At 39.6% G+C, this 19,826-nt stretch overlaps 1 protein-coding gene across 1 annotated transcript in view; it reads left to right on the top strand.

Annotated features, from left to right (window-relative positions):
- Positions 1 to 19,147, top strand: part of LOC140342224 (fibrous sheath-interacting protein 1-like) — a 40,909-nt gene extending 21,762 nt beyond the window's left edge. Inside the window, exon 5 of the mRNA XM_072428338.1 lies at positions 17,881 to 19,147. Within this exon, the coding sequence (XP_072284439.1) occupies positions 17,881 to 18,066 (186 nt within the window). The 3' untranslated portion in view covers positions 18,067 to 19,147. The remainder of the gene's footprint in view (positions 1 to 17,880) is intronic.
- Positions 19,148 to 19,826: the final 679 nt, after the last annotated feature.

Genomic DNA, 19,826 nt, shown 5'->3' on the forward strand with positions numbered 1-19,826 from the left:
AAGAAGCATGGCTTTTCTATTCTCATTGGTGTCCCAATTAGATTGGATAGTATTGATGAGATCAGTTGTTCCACACGTTTGATCTGGATCCTGCCAATTTATGTAGGAAGCTTACTTTTTCCAGGTGGATATACCTGCCCAAAAAGTTTAGTCAATCTGCAAGGATTTTAGTGATGATTTTAAGGTCACAGTTAATCTGGGCAATAGGTCTATAATTGCTGACTTCAGTATGGATATAAAGTTAGGACTAAGGAAATCCTACATTTCTTTCATGAAGGTAACACTATCCCTTCAAAAAAAAAAAAAATAAAGAGGCTTGGGAGGCGTGAGCAGCCAAGATGGCAGACACAGTTTACCAGGCTCCACACCACCCAGATACTATGATCCTTCTACCATCTGCTACAGTAGCTTTTTTTTGTCTTACCGACTGGCTCCTGCCTTGCTTCTCCCCCCAAGTCCCCATGGGAAAGAATTCTAAGCACTCAGGCTGTCAGGGAAGGCTGTCAACAGGCCTGTCTCGATTGTCGGACAGAACCAAGATGGCGTCCTCCTCGGTCGAGGAGGACTCCACTCTATCCACGTGTGCGCCTGATGTGTTGGATGGCTCTTCTAATGACAGCATGTTGGAGCCTGCATTGCAAGTTTTACCCAACTTGCCTGTACATGAGTCCATGTTGTTACAATAGTTTTATGTTATCCTGCAACATGAGCTCACAGCTGCTACTGATAAGCTTGCTTGTCAGCTTACCAGACAGATCATTTAACAACAGCGGTCCTTGCACAGGAGCAATTACTTAGTGGGTATGGATATGATTTTTCTTTGTCTTGAGGATGACAAAAATAGAGCTCGCAGAGGCAATCTCCTGGATCAGAGGCATTCCTGAGATGGTTGAAGATTTGCAATCTACGGTCACGGCCTTGCTTCAGGAACTGACACCCTAGATTCCGATTGATAGATTGGAAATCGATAGGATACATCAGGCTTTGGACGCTGAGAGATGATTCTTAAAACCAGGTTTTATCGCAGAAAGAAAACTATACTGCAAGCAGCACGTGCAAAGAAGGACTTATCCTTCCAGGGCTTCCAATATCAGATTTATGTGGATTTGTGCCTGACTATTCTTTAAAAACATTGCAACCTGAGACTGTATCTTCTGATCCTACAGGAGCAGCGTATCCGTTATCGGTGGGGGTTTGGTTCTCAAGAAATTTGCACTTGTTTTACTGTATGTGTTTTCTCTTTTTTTTTGATACTTGACATATGTATTTCATTATCTTTGTTGTGGACTAATGTTCACTATGCACATGGACTTTGTGAAATCGCTACTCCTAAATATATGGACATTTTGTGTATTGTGGCTAAAAGGGAAGCCCCATCTATAAGGGAGACGGTTATCCCAGAGCACAGGCAGCAACGGTTGTAGCAAGTAACGTTGCTGCAGGGTATGCCACGATAAGTCCTGGAACAGCTGAAGAGAAGCACCATCAAACTCAAGATTGCGGACATTTCTAGAAGTGGCCATGATCTCATACCCTTCAGGTCAGCACTGTCCAGTTGACAGAGAACATCCCATGGTCTGGATGCCGTGCCAGGTTGTCTGGAAGTGCGAAAGGCCCTGGTAATTTAAATTTCTCTAGCGGCAGGGCGTCCCGGTACACGGCTGAAAAAGGCCTGCAGAACCTATTTCAAATAAGCATCCTGGGTGGCTTTAGGTAGGCCCCGAACCCTAATATTATTCCTGCGACTTTGTTTGTCTAAATCCTCAATAATGCAGTAGAGATCCCTAAATTTCTGAGATCATCCATGGATTTGTGAGTGAGGGTCTCAATGTCCTTTTTAGCTTGTTGAACGTTGCCATCCAGTTCATCCACTCTGCCTGCCAACAACTGCAGGTCATTACGTATGGACCCAATTTATGAGTGACAAGTGGCCTGAACCTTAGCAACCAGGTTTTGAAAATCTGCTTTAGTGGGCAAAAGCTGTATATACTGTTGCCAGGGGAAAGGTGGGTGCCCCTCTGAAAAAGGGTATCCCCCAGTCTGTTTCCTGGAGGGTCCTCGGGTCCCCAAGTTCATGGGGGTGGATTCTGCCCTTTTGGTATTCTCTGATGGTGCTGAGGATCCTGCTGGAGAGGAGACCACCGTGGCATAAAGGGGGGGGGGGGGCTGAAGTGGGAAACCCACCAGAACCTTGGGCTGGGGTGCTGTGTACAGGGAAGGAGACCCCCTGCCTAAATGCTGCTGGTGTGAGTGCATCCAACTGAGTGGAATGGTGCAGGTGAAGCTCGGATTGCTGTACATCGTGGCCAGCGCTGACAGAGCACAGGATCTATGCGGCCATCTCTTATACCCGCCAAGCCACGCCCCCCAACTATTGACTTATTTTTTTGTAATCACTTCAAAAGGATGCTGCGGACATTCTTATTCACTCATGTGCCAATTTAAGTAAACTCACATTCACATATGAATGTGGTTTACTTAAATTGGCAGTTATACTGCTGGGTTACATGAAAGGGTACAGTGAGATAGCAGTCTGTAGCTCGAGGGGCTTTTTTGGTTCTGCAGTTTACAGTTGGACATTTAATCAGTAATTTGTAAGTCGGCGTACTCCTCCCCCTCCTCCATTTTGCTCCCCTCGCATTAGTTGATAGCTGTTACCTATATATATTGGTCCCCTTCTGCCACTATTATTATGTCCCTTATCCCAACTGTTATTCTTTGTTTCTCCCTACCCCTCTTCTGTGCCTGAGGCCTGTCCTGTTTGAGGTCCTCTGGGGTTTCCTGTTTATTTTGGGGAATCCCACATACTGTACTTATGACTGGTATTAAGGTTTTCACCCACAATGTGCAGGGATTTAATTTGCCTCAGAAGCGTAAAAAAGCTTTCTAATTTTATAAATCTAGTGGGACGGGGATGTTTGCAAGAGACTAGGTTCTCTACATCCTCCTACCCTGCATATCTGTCTAAACATTATCCACTAGTCTATGCAGCTAATGCCACTGTTAAGAAAAGATGAGGGGCCTACCATTTATATGTAACTGCAGATTACTGTCCCCAATGGCAGGTACCTTATACTAATGAGGACATTATATGATAATGATGTTACTTTCCTGTTGTATTATGCCCCCAACACTCACCAATTCCGTTTTCTTACGCATGTGTTGCACCTACTCTCTATGCATGCTCAGGGTCCTGTGATCATTTGTGGGTACTCAATTTGGTACTTGATCCAGTCATGGATAAACAATCATGTACACATTCCTCCAGATCTGCCAGCACTGTCAATCAAGGGTGTGGAGCCTCAGCACATTTTCGAACTTTTCTAGGGGAGCATAGTTTGGTGGATTCCTGGCGATAATTCCACCCCACTATGAAGAATTTTTCCTTCTATTCAAATTCACATGATTCATTTTCATGGATCGATCTTATTTTCATTACTCAGTCATTTCTGCCTCAGGTGGTTCAGACTCAGGTTCACTCAGTGCCTTGGTCAGATCACTCGCCTGTCTCTATAATGTGTTCCTCCACTCGCCCTAGCCCCTCTAGGGGGCTGTGGTGTCTGAACAACTCATTGTTGTCTATGCGGGTGAACTGTGATCGGATCCAAGCACAGCTAAATGAGTACTTTCATTTAAATGATGAGGGGGCATATTCTTGGTGACTTTATGGGAGACTCATAAGGCTACCCTTGAAGGCCATCTTATACAGTTGGCGTCTCGGTTGAAGCGGGAGTGTATGGGCCACATGGCAAACCTGACTCAAAAACTCCAGACCTTGAAAAGGGCCTAGAAGCATGTACCCTCAAGAGCTATTAACAAAACAAGTTACAGAAACCCGTCTCGCTCTAGATCTGCTGCTTAATGATCAGACATGAAATCCATGCGTTGGACGAGACAGAAATTTTTCTCTCAGGCAAACAAATCTGGTACCATGCTGGCTAGGAGGCCACGGGTGGGGGCACATTCTTTTAAGCCATATAGGGTAAAATCCTGTGGTGGGTCCCTCACCTCTGATCCGGCTAAAATAGTTACCAGTTTTGCTTCTTTTCCTTCTTCTATCTACTCTACTACTCCTCCCTTTCCTGGTAATAGTGCAAATTTGTTAGTTTTTTTTAGGATATTTTTCTACCTCCTATTCCACAATCATGCATTGAGAGTCTCAAGGCGGATGTTACCGTTGTGGAGACCTTGGCTGCCATAAAACTATGAGCTATTTTTAAACTATGAGAACTATTTTTATTGAGCATTATACATACATTATACAAGATCAGGCTTTATTCCGCATAAAAAAGCCCGGGATCACATAAATAAGGTATCCAATTTTGTACATATATTGCAGGAGAGGAAGGAGGCGGGCCTTTTACTTTCTTTTGATATACAAAAGGTATATACAGTATATACAGTGTGTCTTGGGAGTATATCAGGTTTATCCTAGACAACTGGGGATTTCCCCAGGAGTTTGTGGACTGGGTCTTCTCCCTGTTTAGAACCCCTTCAACAGGGAACTAGGCAGGAGTGCTCTCCGGCTTTGCACTCGCTATGGAGCCCTTGGCGATCTATAGTAGATGCCTAGATGATATACATGGAGTGCGAGTTTGGGGAACAGAATATAAACAGCACTTATACATAGACAATATGCTGCTTACGCTGACCCAGCCTTTAATATCTCTCCCCAACCTAGTGAGTACTCTGAGAAAATTCTCTTTGTTCTCCGGTTTGCAGATTCAGTCTTTCTCCTTTGCCTTGTCATCCTCACCTATCATGTGTTTGCGGATTAAAACTTCTAGCAACTACCATACATTATATGCCGCCAATTACCATCCTTTCCTTAGCTCCTTGCAATCCATGCTCTGCGCCTGGGCCTCTCTTCCGTTGTCCTGGCTAGGTCAGATAGCGGCAGTAAAAATGTAATGGCTGTCAAAACTTCTCTACTATTTTAGAACCTTACCAGTAGCGGTTCCGGCTCCAGTGCTCCGTACCTGTAAATGCGATGTTTGTTTGTAACGCCATGTAAATGCGTTTTTTTGGCATGGTAAGAGGCCTAGGGTAGCTCAAAGGACCATGTACACGCCAGGCTTTCCGGGGGGTTAATAGTACCCAACCTAGCTAAATACTATGCTGCGGCACAAATTAGTCAACTTTCTGCTCTGCATGCCTCCTCTGAGTCCCTTCTATGGGTTGCACTGGAAGCTGTGAATTGTGGATCTTTCACGATTTGTTCTCCACTTTGGATGTCCTCTTCATTATGTCCCAAACTTTTTAGCCCCTTGATGCGGCACTCCCTTAAAGTTTGGGATACCTATAGAAGCAGGTTTTGGCTCATGTCTTCATGGGCACCTCTGCAATCTCTTTTAATCCTGGGTTCCCACCTGGACATATTAACCCTATGGTGTTCCAATGGTGGAGAACAAGGGGGCTATGTTTGGCCTCTCACCTAGTTGGTATTTCGGGCATTAAGTCCTGGGATCAGTTGTGTGCGACCTATGAAATCCCTTCCCCCCTGGGAATATTACTGGTACATGCAACTGCATCATTGGTTGTTTCCTTCTGTGAAGCAGGTGCATAGTCAGTTGGCCCTCACTCTGTTTGAAAGAATCTGCTATCTGGCTCCGTTATCCCCTGGCCTTATCTCCCTTCTCTACAGACAGCTTATTGCTGTATGTCCTGCCAGATTGCAGCCATTTGTATTCGGCTGTCGTCCATCGTCCGTGGATCCGGCAGGTCGGTCGTCCGGACGATGTGTACAAGGTAATATTATGCTGGTATTTACCCCTGCAAGGTTGGCGCGCCTTGATCAATGGGTCGATGTTTGAGGCTGTGATGTCAGGGATATGCTCCATATTTGGTGGGCATGTCCTAAACTATCCGGTTTTTGGCAATAAGTAAACAACCTACTTGGTTCTTTGCTGAATTGATCCGGGATCCATGGTGTGCTCTCTTACACCTTCCAGATTTGGCGCTCTCTCTGTCCTCTAGAAACCTGGCAACCTTTGTTTTTATGGCGGCTCAACAAGCAATAGCCAGGGCTTGGAAGACTGAGAGACTGGCCTTCAGTGAAGTTCAGACTCAATGTATTTATGGTTAATGAGGACCTGACCAGCATTTTTACTGACACCCACAACCAGTTTTTGGAGGTGTGGGGCCCCTGAATTGTTTACAGTCATCCTACTCTCAGGGGCTCTACCGGCCTCTAAGAGCTTGCTGGCTTTAGTACTTATTTTGTACTCTGTTTTCAGTGGTATTCTGGAGGATCTGCAGGGTTCAGACACAGACTTTTCTTCTGCTCCTTTACCTATTTCCTTATGTACTGTGTATTTGATATTGTATATTGTCTTGTTATATTTAAATTTTTCGTGTCATTCTTTGATGATTTTGTGTGTTTGATTATTTGCTTTTATTTCCCAATAAAAATTTTAACGAAAATAAAGAGGCTTACCAAATGGAGAGCCAGTACAGTTCCAAATTATCTATATTATCTGAGCCGTATTAGGCTTTTTGTAGTAAATTGCACAAAAAAATACCACTAGTCTGATCCCAGCCTAAAAAACTGTAGGGGTGAGGAGTTGTTTAGGAAATGTCATTTTGCTCTTTTCTTCCTCATATTTCATGTATCTGTGGGAGGAAGAGAAGAATAGGAGGGAGGGAAAGCCAGGCTTTTGAAGGGCAATCCGAGTTAAATTTAAAAACACAACATTTTTATTGTTCCAACAACATAATTTAAAAGATTAAGAGCTGTGTCTCTATAAATGAATCCTAGGCTAACATATAACCACTAGTTTTGCAAAAAAAATACCAATATCGTTTAGTATCATACTAGGTTAGTGATGGCGGTAAGGTGTCCCAGCCAACGCGTTTCTTCCTTCCATAATCCCCAAGGATCAAACTGGATTCATCCCTTTTAGGCATTGCAGTGACAACATGCGTAGAGCTATCTCTGTGATTAACGCCCTAATAAACATAAAACTCTGTCTCTCCTACATAGCTTAGATGTGGAGAAGGCCTTTGATCATCTAAGCTGGCTGTTTATGTTTACTATGTTTTGCCGCTTTGGGATCAGAGGTTCATTCTTGCAAGCAATTGGTGCACTCTACACCACACCATCAGCAACAGTGAAACTACCCCATGCCAAGTCCAATTCCTTCCCAGTTTGCAATGTGACCAGACGTGGTTGCCCACTGTCTCCTTTTTTGTTCGCCCTCTTTATAGAACCTCTTGCAGCTGCTATCAGAGCCAGTCCGGACATCAAGGGTGCAGACATTTGAGGAGCCCCCTATACCATTTTGCTGTATGCCGATGATATCCTTACCCTTACTCAACCCCTCACCCCACTCCCAAACCTTTGGAGAGAGGTGGAGATTTATGGCTTCCTGTCGGGCTATTAAATTAATGCTCAAAAGACAGAAGCTCTCCCACTAAACATGCTGTATTCTCTAATCAGCTCCCTCCAAAGTTTTTATCAATTCACATGGTGTGCGTCACATGTAAAATATCTTGGGGTACGGATCCACTCTTACTTTATTTTATAATATTTTGGAAATTCCTTGAGGTTCAGTAATGCTTACTTGACATAGGTCACCTACTTGGTGATTTTGCTGTATCTGAGAGTAGCATATGCGGATTAGCAAACCATATGTGTGAGGAACACGAAAGAGTGCGAATGTTTTGCGTGCAGCCTTGTTACCCGACACATTTAGCCCTTTTGTGTGCTTTCTCAGGGGTAGCTGGGCGCTTATAATGTGAGTTTACCTATGATCTAGGTATAGTCATCAAACATAGACAAATAATAATGTCATAACGCTCTACTGTAAATTATACATATATAAATCATATAAGGCTAATAACATTTCATGATATATACATCAATTTGTAGATAAAAAATCAATATACATAAAAAAATTTCCAAATCCAATTTTTTGGAAAATTTTTATGTATATTGATTTCTGATCTATTTATGATCACCATAATGACTGCAGCAGTGCACAACTCCTCTCCTGATCTAGAGAATGACAAAGACATGACTATGGACTTTGTACAGCGCTGCGTAATATGATGGCGTTCTATAAATACTGTAGTAATAATAATAATAAGACTGGAAAGAGCTGGAGAGCAGCTTATCATGGCTGGAGGCTAGCCGCTAGTCAATTTAGCTATATATGTTCTAACAGTTCACCAGAAACAACCATTACTGTGTCTGTAATTCAGACCCTGCTTTTACTTCCGGACTATATAGAGAACCAAAACAGGTACCACAGCTTAAGGATACAAGGTGTTTCATTGCTAACTGTGTTATTTAGGTATATTTTTATCTCTAATTATCTGCATAAATATGGAATTTATATTCCCTATCAATGCATATAGATATTCAATTAAAGAAGGTTCATGCACAAATAATAGCTAGTCATACAAACAGTTTAATTAAGAAAACAAGGTAAGACAAAGTACACAGCAATATTGTCAGATATTTAAACACATAGGAACTTCAAATATTGATACATATATATCACATGGACATAGTTATTAGTAGTAACCCCTGTAAGAATCTAGTAACTAAGTGATACACAATACATCAAATAACATAGAATGCAATTCAAGAATGTGTAATAGCTACCTGTATGGATGTTGATGGGTACTCCATGAGCCTGATTCCCTAAGAGCTCCCATCATTCCCTTTTTCCTTCTGTTAACTTCCAGCTTCCATTTTTATATATTTTAAGTCCCCTTAGGTAACATTGGGACTCCTTGATTGGTTAGTGGGTGTGATTGGTACAATGACCATCAGTTGGCACACACCCCACTAGATTGGGATTGGTTAATGTAATTTGATGGACCTCCCAACTAAATTTGATATAAAAATCTCCAGCTGGAATCTATGTTTAGGGGTCTATAAATGTTCAGCTGGGTCATCACCCCAGTCCATCTGTTTAATTACACCTCCATCTCCTGTTTCCTCAATTGAATGGATTATTGCCCTTTGAAGGCCATATTGGTGGTCTGTTTGTCCTGGGAAACTAGGTCTTGTCTCCTGGCAGCTGTTGTATCACTTGTGTGTCACTCTGTGAAGCCCTGCACTTGGAGACCCCCTAGGAAGGCCCTATGACCAGATCAAGATAAACAGGTTTCGTGTTTACACACAACATTGCTGCACCTATACACATACATTTTATATACACACACATACATATATATATATATATATATATATATACCTATACATATCTATTTACATATTCATAAACAATCTTGAGGTGCAACAACTGCTGTCAAAACCATGTTTTCCAATCCGACTGGGACACTTGCAAGTGTGAAGCTAGAATCTGATTCCATCCACAGACCCTTTAAGACCTAGGGTCTTATAAACTGTTGCCTGTGGATACGATCTCATTTTCACCCCTTTTTATTTTTTTTCCTGTCAGGTCTACTTTACCTCATTGCTCTAGTTCTATTTGCTTATATTTTGCCCTTCAAATGTGTCCATCCAAATTTGTTAAACTGTTCTTCGAAATATCTAGGCTTCACTTTTACATAGTTAGATAGTAGGTTAGGTTGAAAAAAGACATAAGTCCATCAAGTTTAACCACTAGGGAAATAAACATATCCAAGATATAAAGCCCTATAAGACATAGTTGATCCAGAGGAAGGCAAAAAACCCTGGTACAATTTGCTTTAACAGGGGAAAAAAATTCCTTCCTGATTCCATAAGGGAGGGAAGACTATTCCACATTTTCAGACCTTACAGTGAAAAATAGTGAAGTGAATATTGGGGAAGATAGTTTTCTATATGGACAGTTTAAATAATTATACAGGGTGATCATATCCCCTCTTAAACGTCTCTTCTCCTTGGGGAATAGATTCAGTTCAGCTAGTCTTTCCTCATAAGTGAGCTCCTCCAGCTCCTAAGTGAGTGTGTTAAAAAGGCTTCCATTCCTCACATTTTTATGCAATTTTTTTGTTCAACCCACTGAATTAAAGCTGAAAAGTCTGCAAAAAAGTTGTCTCTGTCCAAGTATTTATGGACCTAACTGTAGATTATAGACATCCTGTATGGACCTAATTCCATTACATAGTATGATGTCATCTGCAAACACAGAAATGGTTCTTAAAAACCCTAACTCTATATCATTTATAAAGATGTTAAACAGTAAAGATCCCAACACTGAACCCTGGGGTACACCACTTAGACTTTTCAAAAATTAATAATTAATTACAACTTTCTGGATGCGGTCTTTAAGCCAGTTCTCTATCTATTTACAGATTGACTTTTCTAAACCTATTGACCCTAACTTGCATATTAACCGTCTGTGGGGTACAGTGTCAAATGCTTTAGCAAAGTCCAAGTACACTATATCAACTGCTACTCCACTGTCTACCTGTTTACTTCCTCATAAAAAAAGAGTAAATTTGTTTGACAACTTCGCTCTTTCTTGAAACCATGCTGACTATCACCTATAATATAATTTTCTAGCAGAAACTCCTCTATGTGGTTCTTTATCAAACTCTCTAGGACCTTTCCAACTATGGACGGTAAACTAACCGGTCTGTAGTTACCTGGTAATGACTTTGGTCCCTTTTTGAAGATAGAAACCACATTGGCCTTACGCCAATCCATTGGTACCTTGCCAGTGAATAAAGAGTCTCTAAAAATGAGAAATAATGGCTTTGCAATAACCAAGCTAAGCACTTTGAGGACACATTCTTTTAGAGGCATTTTTACTGTCAGATGACCTTTTAAACTGTAGTCAATATAAAGCTGCGTACACACTTCCAATTTTTATCGTTGGTAAACGAACGACGAACGATCCTGCACAATATCTGCGAACGATCGTATGGCACCGATCCTGTACATACAGATAACGACACGATCGTTCAAAGATATTGTACACACGATAGATGCGATCGTTTGAACGATACAGGAAGTGACGTGCACCACAGGAAGTGAGCGAACGTTCGTTCACCGCGCATGCTCAGACCATGGACGATCACTGAACAACCGTACACATGATAGATGGTCAACGATCGTCGTCCAATCTGATCCGCCGGTCCGGTCGTTCATTTCCAACGACTATCCTCGTTCGTCGGCGTCGTAGGTTACTTTTTTTAAGAACGATTTTTGGCCAATCGGTCGTTCGTCGTTCGTTCGTCGTTCATTCCCAACGATAAAAATTGGAAGTGTGTGCGCAGCTTAAAAGTCAGGGTTTAACACAAGTTTAAATTCAGGGTTTAATTGTCACCAAAATTGCTGGGGATTGTTGACTAAGAATAACAACGACATTAATATGACTATTATATAATCACATCCATGCACATATTTAGAATGTAAATGAAAGTTTATACACAAATAATAGCAAGTAACTCTAACAGTTTATTTAGGAAACACGTTAGAAACATGAAAATACACAACAGTTTTATCAGATATATTTTTAGGAACTCACATAAATCACAGAATAAAAGTAAAAGAAAAATAATGGTTGTTAGTACATAAACCCTGCAACTATATTATAATATAATAACATAGACATATATACAACAAAATACAAACACATTAAGGAATAGGGTATAGCTACCTGTTTATGATGTTATAGGTTACCATAGGAGCATTATTCTCTTTTCCTATTTCCCTAGCTACTCAACTTGCATAACTCCATTTTATCTGTCTCTGCTTAACTCAGCTTTCTGAGAGCAGGGGGTTCTGAAATCGGATGCATTGCTTCTATAATCTTAATGAAGGGAAAATCGCTCCTCTATCTTTATATATACACATTATGTATTTGACTTTTGGACATATATACACTATTTTTTGGTACCTAAATGAGAAAGTGCTTCTGCTTGGGTTATTTTTTTTTATCAAGAAGCTATGTGAGTATGCCTTTCTATTTTCTTTTGAATTCTCAATATATTTGTATCTTGCTTCATTCTAATAAAGGCATTTGTGATGCCACATTTCTATATACTTTTGCCTGTGGATTGTCCTTTCTGATTAAGGACTGTCCCACAAATTGATAGTTTTTCTCTTTGGATTTGTTTAAATTTTGGCAAGAAAATCCTATTGCACCAGTTTGTTTTCTAACAGTGCATACTCACTGAGGCTCTCATATGTGAGCTGGAAGCTTGTTTACATGTTCTTGCTCCTGATATTTAGGTCCACTGGATTTCAGCATCCCCTCCCTATGCTATCTCTGTCCAGATCTAAGTAGCAGTGGATCTGTTTTTTGGTATGCTTTTCATGCTTGTATAGCATGATATAGATATACTTGGTGCTTGTTACAGTCATGTTTTACTTGTAATATTAAATTACTGCTTGATTTTTTTATTATGTTTTTTTTTGCTGCCTTAAAAGCCCCAATCAGGTTTTGGTTTTGTTTGATTTAGTACTTCTCTTTACTAGATGGGTCCAAAACATTACCGATATTTAGTAAGTGGAGACGCAAACGAATGATGACAGGAGGCGATCTGTTTTACCTAGAAATGGGGTGTTTAATGATATTTAGGGAACTAAGGGCTAAACTGTCCTCTGACGCTTCTGCCGCATTCTATATACAATTTACAGTTAACCAGTTATATCAAATCTATAGTATCAGATGTTCAAGGGGCATTGAGATATAACCTCTATGACAATCTGTTGTTCTTATCTTCCCCGTCCATTTCAGAAATTTATAAGATGATCCAAGATTATTTTCATAAACGTCTGATGACAAGGAATGTGTGCAGGTGGGGAGAGAATTTGAATATGGAAGATATTGTTCCTATTGTGGTTCAAGTATGGCGGGAAACACAATTTAAAATCATTCACCGGGCCTACAGGGTTTTTAGAACCACCGAAGGGACACAAACATATGCAAATCTGAACTTTGGCCGTCCTAAATGTACTGTTCCATCTGCCACTCTGGTTCTTCTTTATGGTTATGTCCGCTGATTCAATGATATTGGCGGAGAGTACTACAATATGTTTATGAAGTCACCAAATATTTTGTCCCTGCTCGACCTAGTCTGTGTTTATTTGGTTGTTGGGATGATCTGATAGAGGTAGTACTGGGCAGAAGTAGGAGAGAGTGGATTTCAGTCTGTCTCTTGGCAGCGAGACGTGCGCTGCTTCTCAAATGGCTTGATTCACTTCCCCCCTGGACGCTGAAAGGAATGACGATAGATGTATTAATCGTTTTTTTTTTTTGCCAAATTGTACTCCTTTTTTTCTTTCTTCTTTTCCAAAAGCGACACAGAGACAGATTTTAATGCCTTTCCGTCACTCTGTCTGGTATATTCTGAACATATCTAACTGACTGGGTTGTCTGAGAGATCACATTGATTACTTGAAAGTTGGGTACAAAATGGCTTGGCACACAGTACTGTTGTTCTAGATTTATTCCAAATCATATGTTGTTCTTGGATATATTGTTTATTTTAGGTGTATTTCCTGTTATTGTATGTACCTAGTGCTCTCCCTTTAATTTATTTCTATTTTTATTTCTTTTTCTTATTATTATTTTTGATTTTGTTACTGTCTAATTTTTGGTTCTCACTGCTGTCTTGAAGAGGTCATTTTGCCTCATGCTGAAGAAGAATTGCCATTGAAATGGTTGGTTCTATAAGACAATGATCCTAAGCACACCAATGCACATCTTGGTTCCAGACCAACAAGATTGATGTTATGGGGTGGCCAACCCAATCCCTGGACCTTAATCTAATAGAAAACTTGTGGAGTGATATAAAAATGTTGGTTTCTAAAGCAAAACCAAGAAATGCAAAAAAATTGTAATGTATTTCATTCATCTTGGGCTGGACTACCTGTTCACAGGTGCCAGAAGTTGGTCAACTCCATGCAACACAGTTGTGCAGCTTTTCTCAGAAAGTGCCTATACAACTAAACATTCAGTGATTCAAACAAAAGCAAAATCTTTAAACATTTTTCAGTTTTTAAAGTGAATTATTATTATTATTATTATTATTATTATTATTATTATTAATAATAAACAGCATTTATATAGCGCCAACATATTACGCAGCGCTGAAGTGAATGTTTTCGATTGTAAAGAATTAGGATTAGATTAGAATTAGGACACTGTGTTTTTTTTTTTTTTTGAACAGCCTAATGTTCTCTTTTTTTCATTTTTTTCATTTTCTGTAATAGAATAACACAAGTTTTAATACATTTTTCTTTATTTTATTGATTGGTGTTCCCAATGCATTTGTGTTTGGAAATAAAAAATATAATGTTTTTGAGCTTTATTCACTTTTTGAAACATGCTGCTAATATTTTGAATTACACTAATTACACTAACTGCCGGAACGTTTTTATCTTAGAACAATCCCAGAAAGCATAATACAAATCCACCTGTTCCTGTGTACATTTGGGACAGTGGGAAGTGGAGCTATAACTCATAAGACAGGCACAGTTTGGGAAAATGTATACACCATGACATACTTTGAGTCATCTCCCTGTACATAGCTGATGGAAGCACTACCTATGCCTTGGAGAAGTCCATAAGTAAATCAGCTTCCGATTTGGTAGGGAAGTGCTCTGATCATTTAACAAAGCCTTCTTTCCTATTGGTGTAATCTGGGGTTTCTCTTTGTAGATCTCTGTGATCCCCTTTATTGGGGGCTTTTGCATTGGGAGAAGCCTAATCGTGGGGGTCCAATTTTTTGCAAACAGGGATTTTAGCCCAGCTTAGATATAAGATTGCAGTTGCATAAAGATATACATTGCTGATCTCAAATGGGGTTATTCAGCTGCTGCCTCTTCAAAGTGGAGAGTGGGCTTTATATCCATGTTCACTAATGATTCAATTGTTATAGTTAGGAATGCATGCCATTTCTGTACAATTAAGGAATATGTTAGATGGGTAAGGTCCTCCTTGTCCCAAGAGGAAGAAAAGAAATGAGTGACTATTCAGAGGATGATGTCATATTTGCCAAAAAGTGTATCGTATGGGGTTAGAGGTAACTTCCTCAGGAAGCAAGTCTCTGTGAATATGAAGAATGTATTTTAACTTCAAATTAGGGGTAGTTTTATATACATGCTACATATAAGTATATCATGCTGCATTGTACAATTCAATATCTGGGAAATGTAGACCCCCATTCTGTGTTGGCTATTGTAGAATCAAGAGGTGCCTGGCTTTTTACTACCCCATATGAATTCACAAAAAATTTTATAAAGGCGAATGATTGTTACTACTTACCTTGAATTGTTCTCTGACATAACCTTTGTCAATAATTTATGTATATATTCTCTAAATTTTTAATACATGTTACACATATTATTGAGATATGAATATTGTTGTCTTTTTTGATTATTGTAGCTTGTTGCACAATCCTCCAAACCCCTATGGGAGCCAGTTAGGCGAAACGCGTCAGCAAGGAGACCTTTTTAAGGGACCTGATTACTTCAATCTAATCAGTAACAGAGTAATGTTTAGCCTAGCATATGTGTAACTTAGACCTCTTTGCCAACAGATAATTCTGTAACGTTGTAATGTGCTTTTAAACACATTTCATTTGATTTCTCATGTGTATAAATAAACTTTATGATTTTATCAGTAACTCCAAACTAGCCTAAAAAGCCTCACTCTTTCTCTATTTCCCTAATATTGTCTGTAGTATTCCTGAATCTGCTGTGATAATTTTAGGTAGTATATACCTTTTAGATTTTGGGTTGAGTTTATTTACCAACAATTTGCCTGTTCTGTCTTTCAATATAAAAAAAAACTTATGTGCTACCCATCCTATTGATGTTTCCCCTTTATTGGTTAATAATAAATTTAGCTCAGTCCGCAAGGTTTCTATTTGTGATCCTAATCCTAGCTGTGGGTACCTTTTTTGCCTCCCTATTTTAGTTCATGATATTGTTACATTTTTTATCAATTTCCCATGAACCCTCTTTCTTTACCCTTGTGGAAATTTTAATGATCTCCCCCTATAGTGTCTTTATGTGCTTCCCAGTTGACGTTTCATCCGCCGTATTTAGAGCAAATAAAATTATCGATCACTTGCTCAATCTCACCAACAACTGCATGATTATTCAAAATACTCTTGTTCATCCTCCATCTAAACCTCGATGGTCTTCCTCCCTACTTCCTCTGTTTGACTATGACCGGGTCATGATCTGACCATGTTACTGTAACATTTTTGAGTATTTGTTTGTATGTGTTTGTTTCACTGAATAGTGCATATAGTCTCTACTGCAGGTGTAAACTGCCTCCACGTTTCTACCAACTTATAATTTCCCCTAGGGACTGGGGTCAATTTCAAAGAAAGATTAGCCATAAAGCACTGTAAAAAAAAAAAAAAAAAAGGTTTGAGTAATCATCAGTGTCCAGTTGAGGACGAATCCCTTAACTGTAGACCAGCATGGCCATGTAGACTACCATGGTCTCTGCCAGATCATCAAATAGCTTTGATTCAGTTTGGCCAGGTATAATAAAAAAAAAAGAAAGTCCCAGTGCCACCAAACATTTATGTACGGGGCAAAACTTTTCTGCGTTTGCCTGACCGCTGCTGAATAATCTTGGAACATAAAAACAGAATTTTAAAGCCCTCAATATGAAAATATCATTTTTTTTTCTGTATACCCCAAGTACAGGGCGGTGACGGGGTGAGGATGTTGGTTATATTGGGGTGATCTTGACTTATGTGATGGGCTCTTTCAACAAAGCTTGAGGAGCTGGGAGGGAGATTTAACGCATCAGGTTTATCATTAGAAAGTAGAAAAAATCCTGACTCTTGTAAGTTTCCGGAAAGCTGATTAGACGTAAATTACATTTCCTGTTCTCCAAATCCTCCAGCTTGGTTTCCATGGAAGGACTACGGTAGCCTGAGCAGAAATTTTGATGTGAGAGTCCAACATTTAATCCTCCAGATCACTGGCCCTCTGATCCAGTTCAATTATGCACTGGGTGTTTGAGGAAATTGTTGCTAGAGTAGTTTCTATAGAATTCTTTGGGCCATCAAATTTCCTGTCAAAATGTGGCAGTAAAACTTTGGGAACCGTTGACACCATCTGCATTGGATTGGTCACTGAGAGTGAAGTTTCTGTCCTGCCAGCAGATCCAAAGAGAGTGGTATTTGCACTGAGGAGGGCAAGGAGGGGGGATTTTTGTTGAGGGACTTTTGTTTTGTGGTCTGTTTATGGGATGTCAAAAAAGCTGTTTTCCAACAAATTTATTGACTACGGGAAGTACACTGAAAGTTGATTTGATGACACTTTAGAAAAAAAAAGCCCAGCTATAGTCCCACTGGTAGACCTCGACCACAATTCTCCAAGATAAGATTTAGTGAAAGGCCAAAGAAGCACTTTTGAATCAACCCAGAAGATTGCCTCTGATATAAAGTAGTAGTCCCTTATCCTGATATCAAACAGCAGCAGTGATCTCAATGCAACAAAGAAGCCACTGTAGGTCCTAGTGTAGGTCCTCCATCCAGTTGTCCTCCATGTAAAGTGCAGTACAAACAGCTTGTCTTTGACAGATCTGATCTGTCAAAGCAAGACAAAAGCAGTTCCTTTGCAGTAAAGACTTTTGTAAATTGACAAAAATTATGCCTTTTTTGACTGTCAGTAAAAATGCTCTGGTATAGAAATAACATCTCTAATACTCATTTTTTTGTGAATTGAACCTATAATCTGTTTGTAACAGTATTCACCAGTTATGTGGTATGTATTACCTATAAGCAGCAGAATAATTTATTATTAGTTTTTGTTTAATTTTGTTACTCCTGCGTTGAATTGTTATTGACAGATGGTACCTACTTTGGCAAATATTCACCATCAACAGTTACCTGTTTAAAATATCAGGGGAATTGTAGTACACATTTACCGGAAGTGTAATGATGTATGTAAGCCATCAAACACAGCCTTTGTATGTAATCATCTCTCCACTTCTTTTACAGGAAGTTTCTTTGGATAAGTTTGCAAATCTAGTTTCTGTGCCTGGTGAGCAAGTTTTACGTTACACAAAGGAACTCAGAGACCAGAAAATACGCCTAAAAGAAATAGATCAACAACTTGAAAATATGGAACAAAATATGACTACACCAATATCAATAACTTGCTTTAGCTCAATGTTAAATGAATAATTTTGTAAATATTTAGGGTAACTACTCATTTAATCTTCTTAAAGAATTAGGAATATGTACAGGAAGGTATACTTTATTAAGTTAAATATATTTGAAAAATAATCTCTGGTCAGCCTATGAACATTTACATGTTAATCACATACTAGCAGAAACAATGGCCGTGTTCTGTTTGTTTTTTCAAGTCTTATTGTTAACACAGAGAATATGGTCTGGGAGAGCAAAGCAGAGTGAGCTGAGCTGCTTGGAGAATAAACTGAATGACTTTAGCTTAATTTCCCTTTCTGTGACGTTCTACAATAGTATAATTACGGTGCCTACCACCAGATAGGGGCACTAAAACTTCATATAATAATTTTTAGTAGTCTGTAAATACTTAAATGTCCATATCCAGCCCACAGAGTCAACCATACAAGGCTGCACTAATTTTAACTGTCTATAATTTATTAGCCAATAATACAATGTTAAATGTTAAAATATCCCATTTCAAAAATGAAGTCTGTATACAATACTTGCACATTTTTTTTTGTTAGTGCTGTAAACCTTTTCAAACAAAGTAAATAAGATTCTTATTGGCATGTTGATTAGGGCTGAGTCTACATGGACTATTGTTAAAACCATGTGGGTGTAGGACACGTGCCAGAGTCCTTCTAGAGATTTGGGGAGTAGTGTGCACGTACAGGCTGCCCCTCATAGTACCTTTCCAATCAATAGGGATGTCATATGGGGACACTGCTCCCAGAAGCCGTAGCGGAGCTTTGGAAAGTGTTCTGCACCCACGTGCCAGTGCTCCACTGGGGACTCGGGAGCAGGGTTCTCATACGACCTGTCCCTTGATTGGCTGAGAAAAGGTAAACCCTGACGAAGTGTCTTTAGGGATTACCTTTTCTCAGCCAATCAGTCCATTTTCTCACATCAAGTGCAGCCATAGGAATCATCCTTTTATAGTGGGATAACCTGTAAAAAATAATAATATATAATAAAAATACTTTAACATTAAGTCTTGTCCCATTATTTATGGATATATTTAACCCTTTCAGGGAATGAGTAAGGGGTTTTATGTACCACTGTACTGATTTGCCAGTGTGTGTGTGTGGGGGGGGGGGAGAGATCTGGGAGTCCCCTTATCTAGGGGGCTTCTAGATTCCACAGTCCTGCTAAAATGATTATAAAAGTCTCCATTGTTTTCAAGGGAAGCTTTCATAATAATTGATTTAAATGGAGGTGTTTTCATGTGTTTTTCATTTTTAAAATGCAGCAAGGAACCTTTCCTTGAATGCTCAAAAATGTGCTTTAAAATGCCCTGGTGTTACCTAGCTTATTGGGATGCATTGGAATTTTAATCATGGGCCTTTAAAGGCTCAGGATAACTGGATAAACAGTCCTTGTAGACTAAGCCTAAGGTATGAGTAGTAGGTGCTAGGCTTCCTGTGGGGCGCATTTTTTTTAGGGTACAGAGATCTATCCAGTCAATTGGTAGGTGTCAAGTTTATTGGTGTAATTTACAGTTATCTACAAGACTTACCTAGTCATGTCTCCACAATAACTTCACACACTATTAACATTAACTAGTATGCTGCACAGGCCTACTGCTTTTGAATGCCACAGAATGCAAACAGTACAGAGTGCTTTCAGTCATACAAACCATCTAAACCAAACTGTCTACTCTCCCCCACACTGCAAAGCACCCTGTCTTGCATTACCTTCTGTTTTAAGGAACGTTTTTCTGGGATATTTACTACATCCTAGACAGTTGATGTTCC

This window comes from Pyxicephalus adspersus, chromosome 12 (assembly GCF_032062135.1).
Source record: "Pyxicephalus adspersus chromosome 12, UCB_Pads_2.0, whole genome shotgun sequence".
NCBI classification, from domain to species: Eukaryota; Metazoa; Chordata; class Amphibia; order Anura; family Pyxicephalidae; genus Pyxicephalus; species Pyxicephalus adspersus.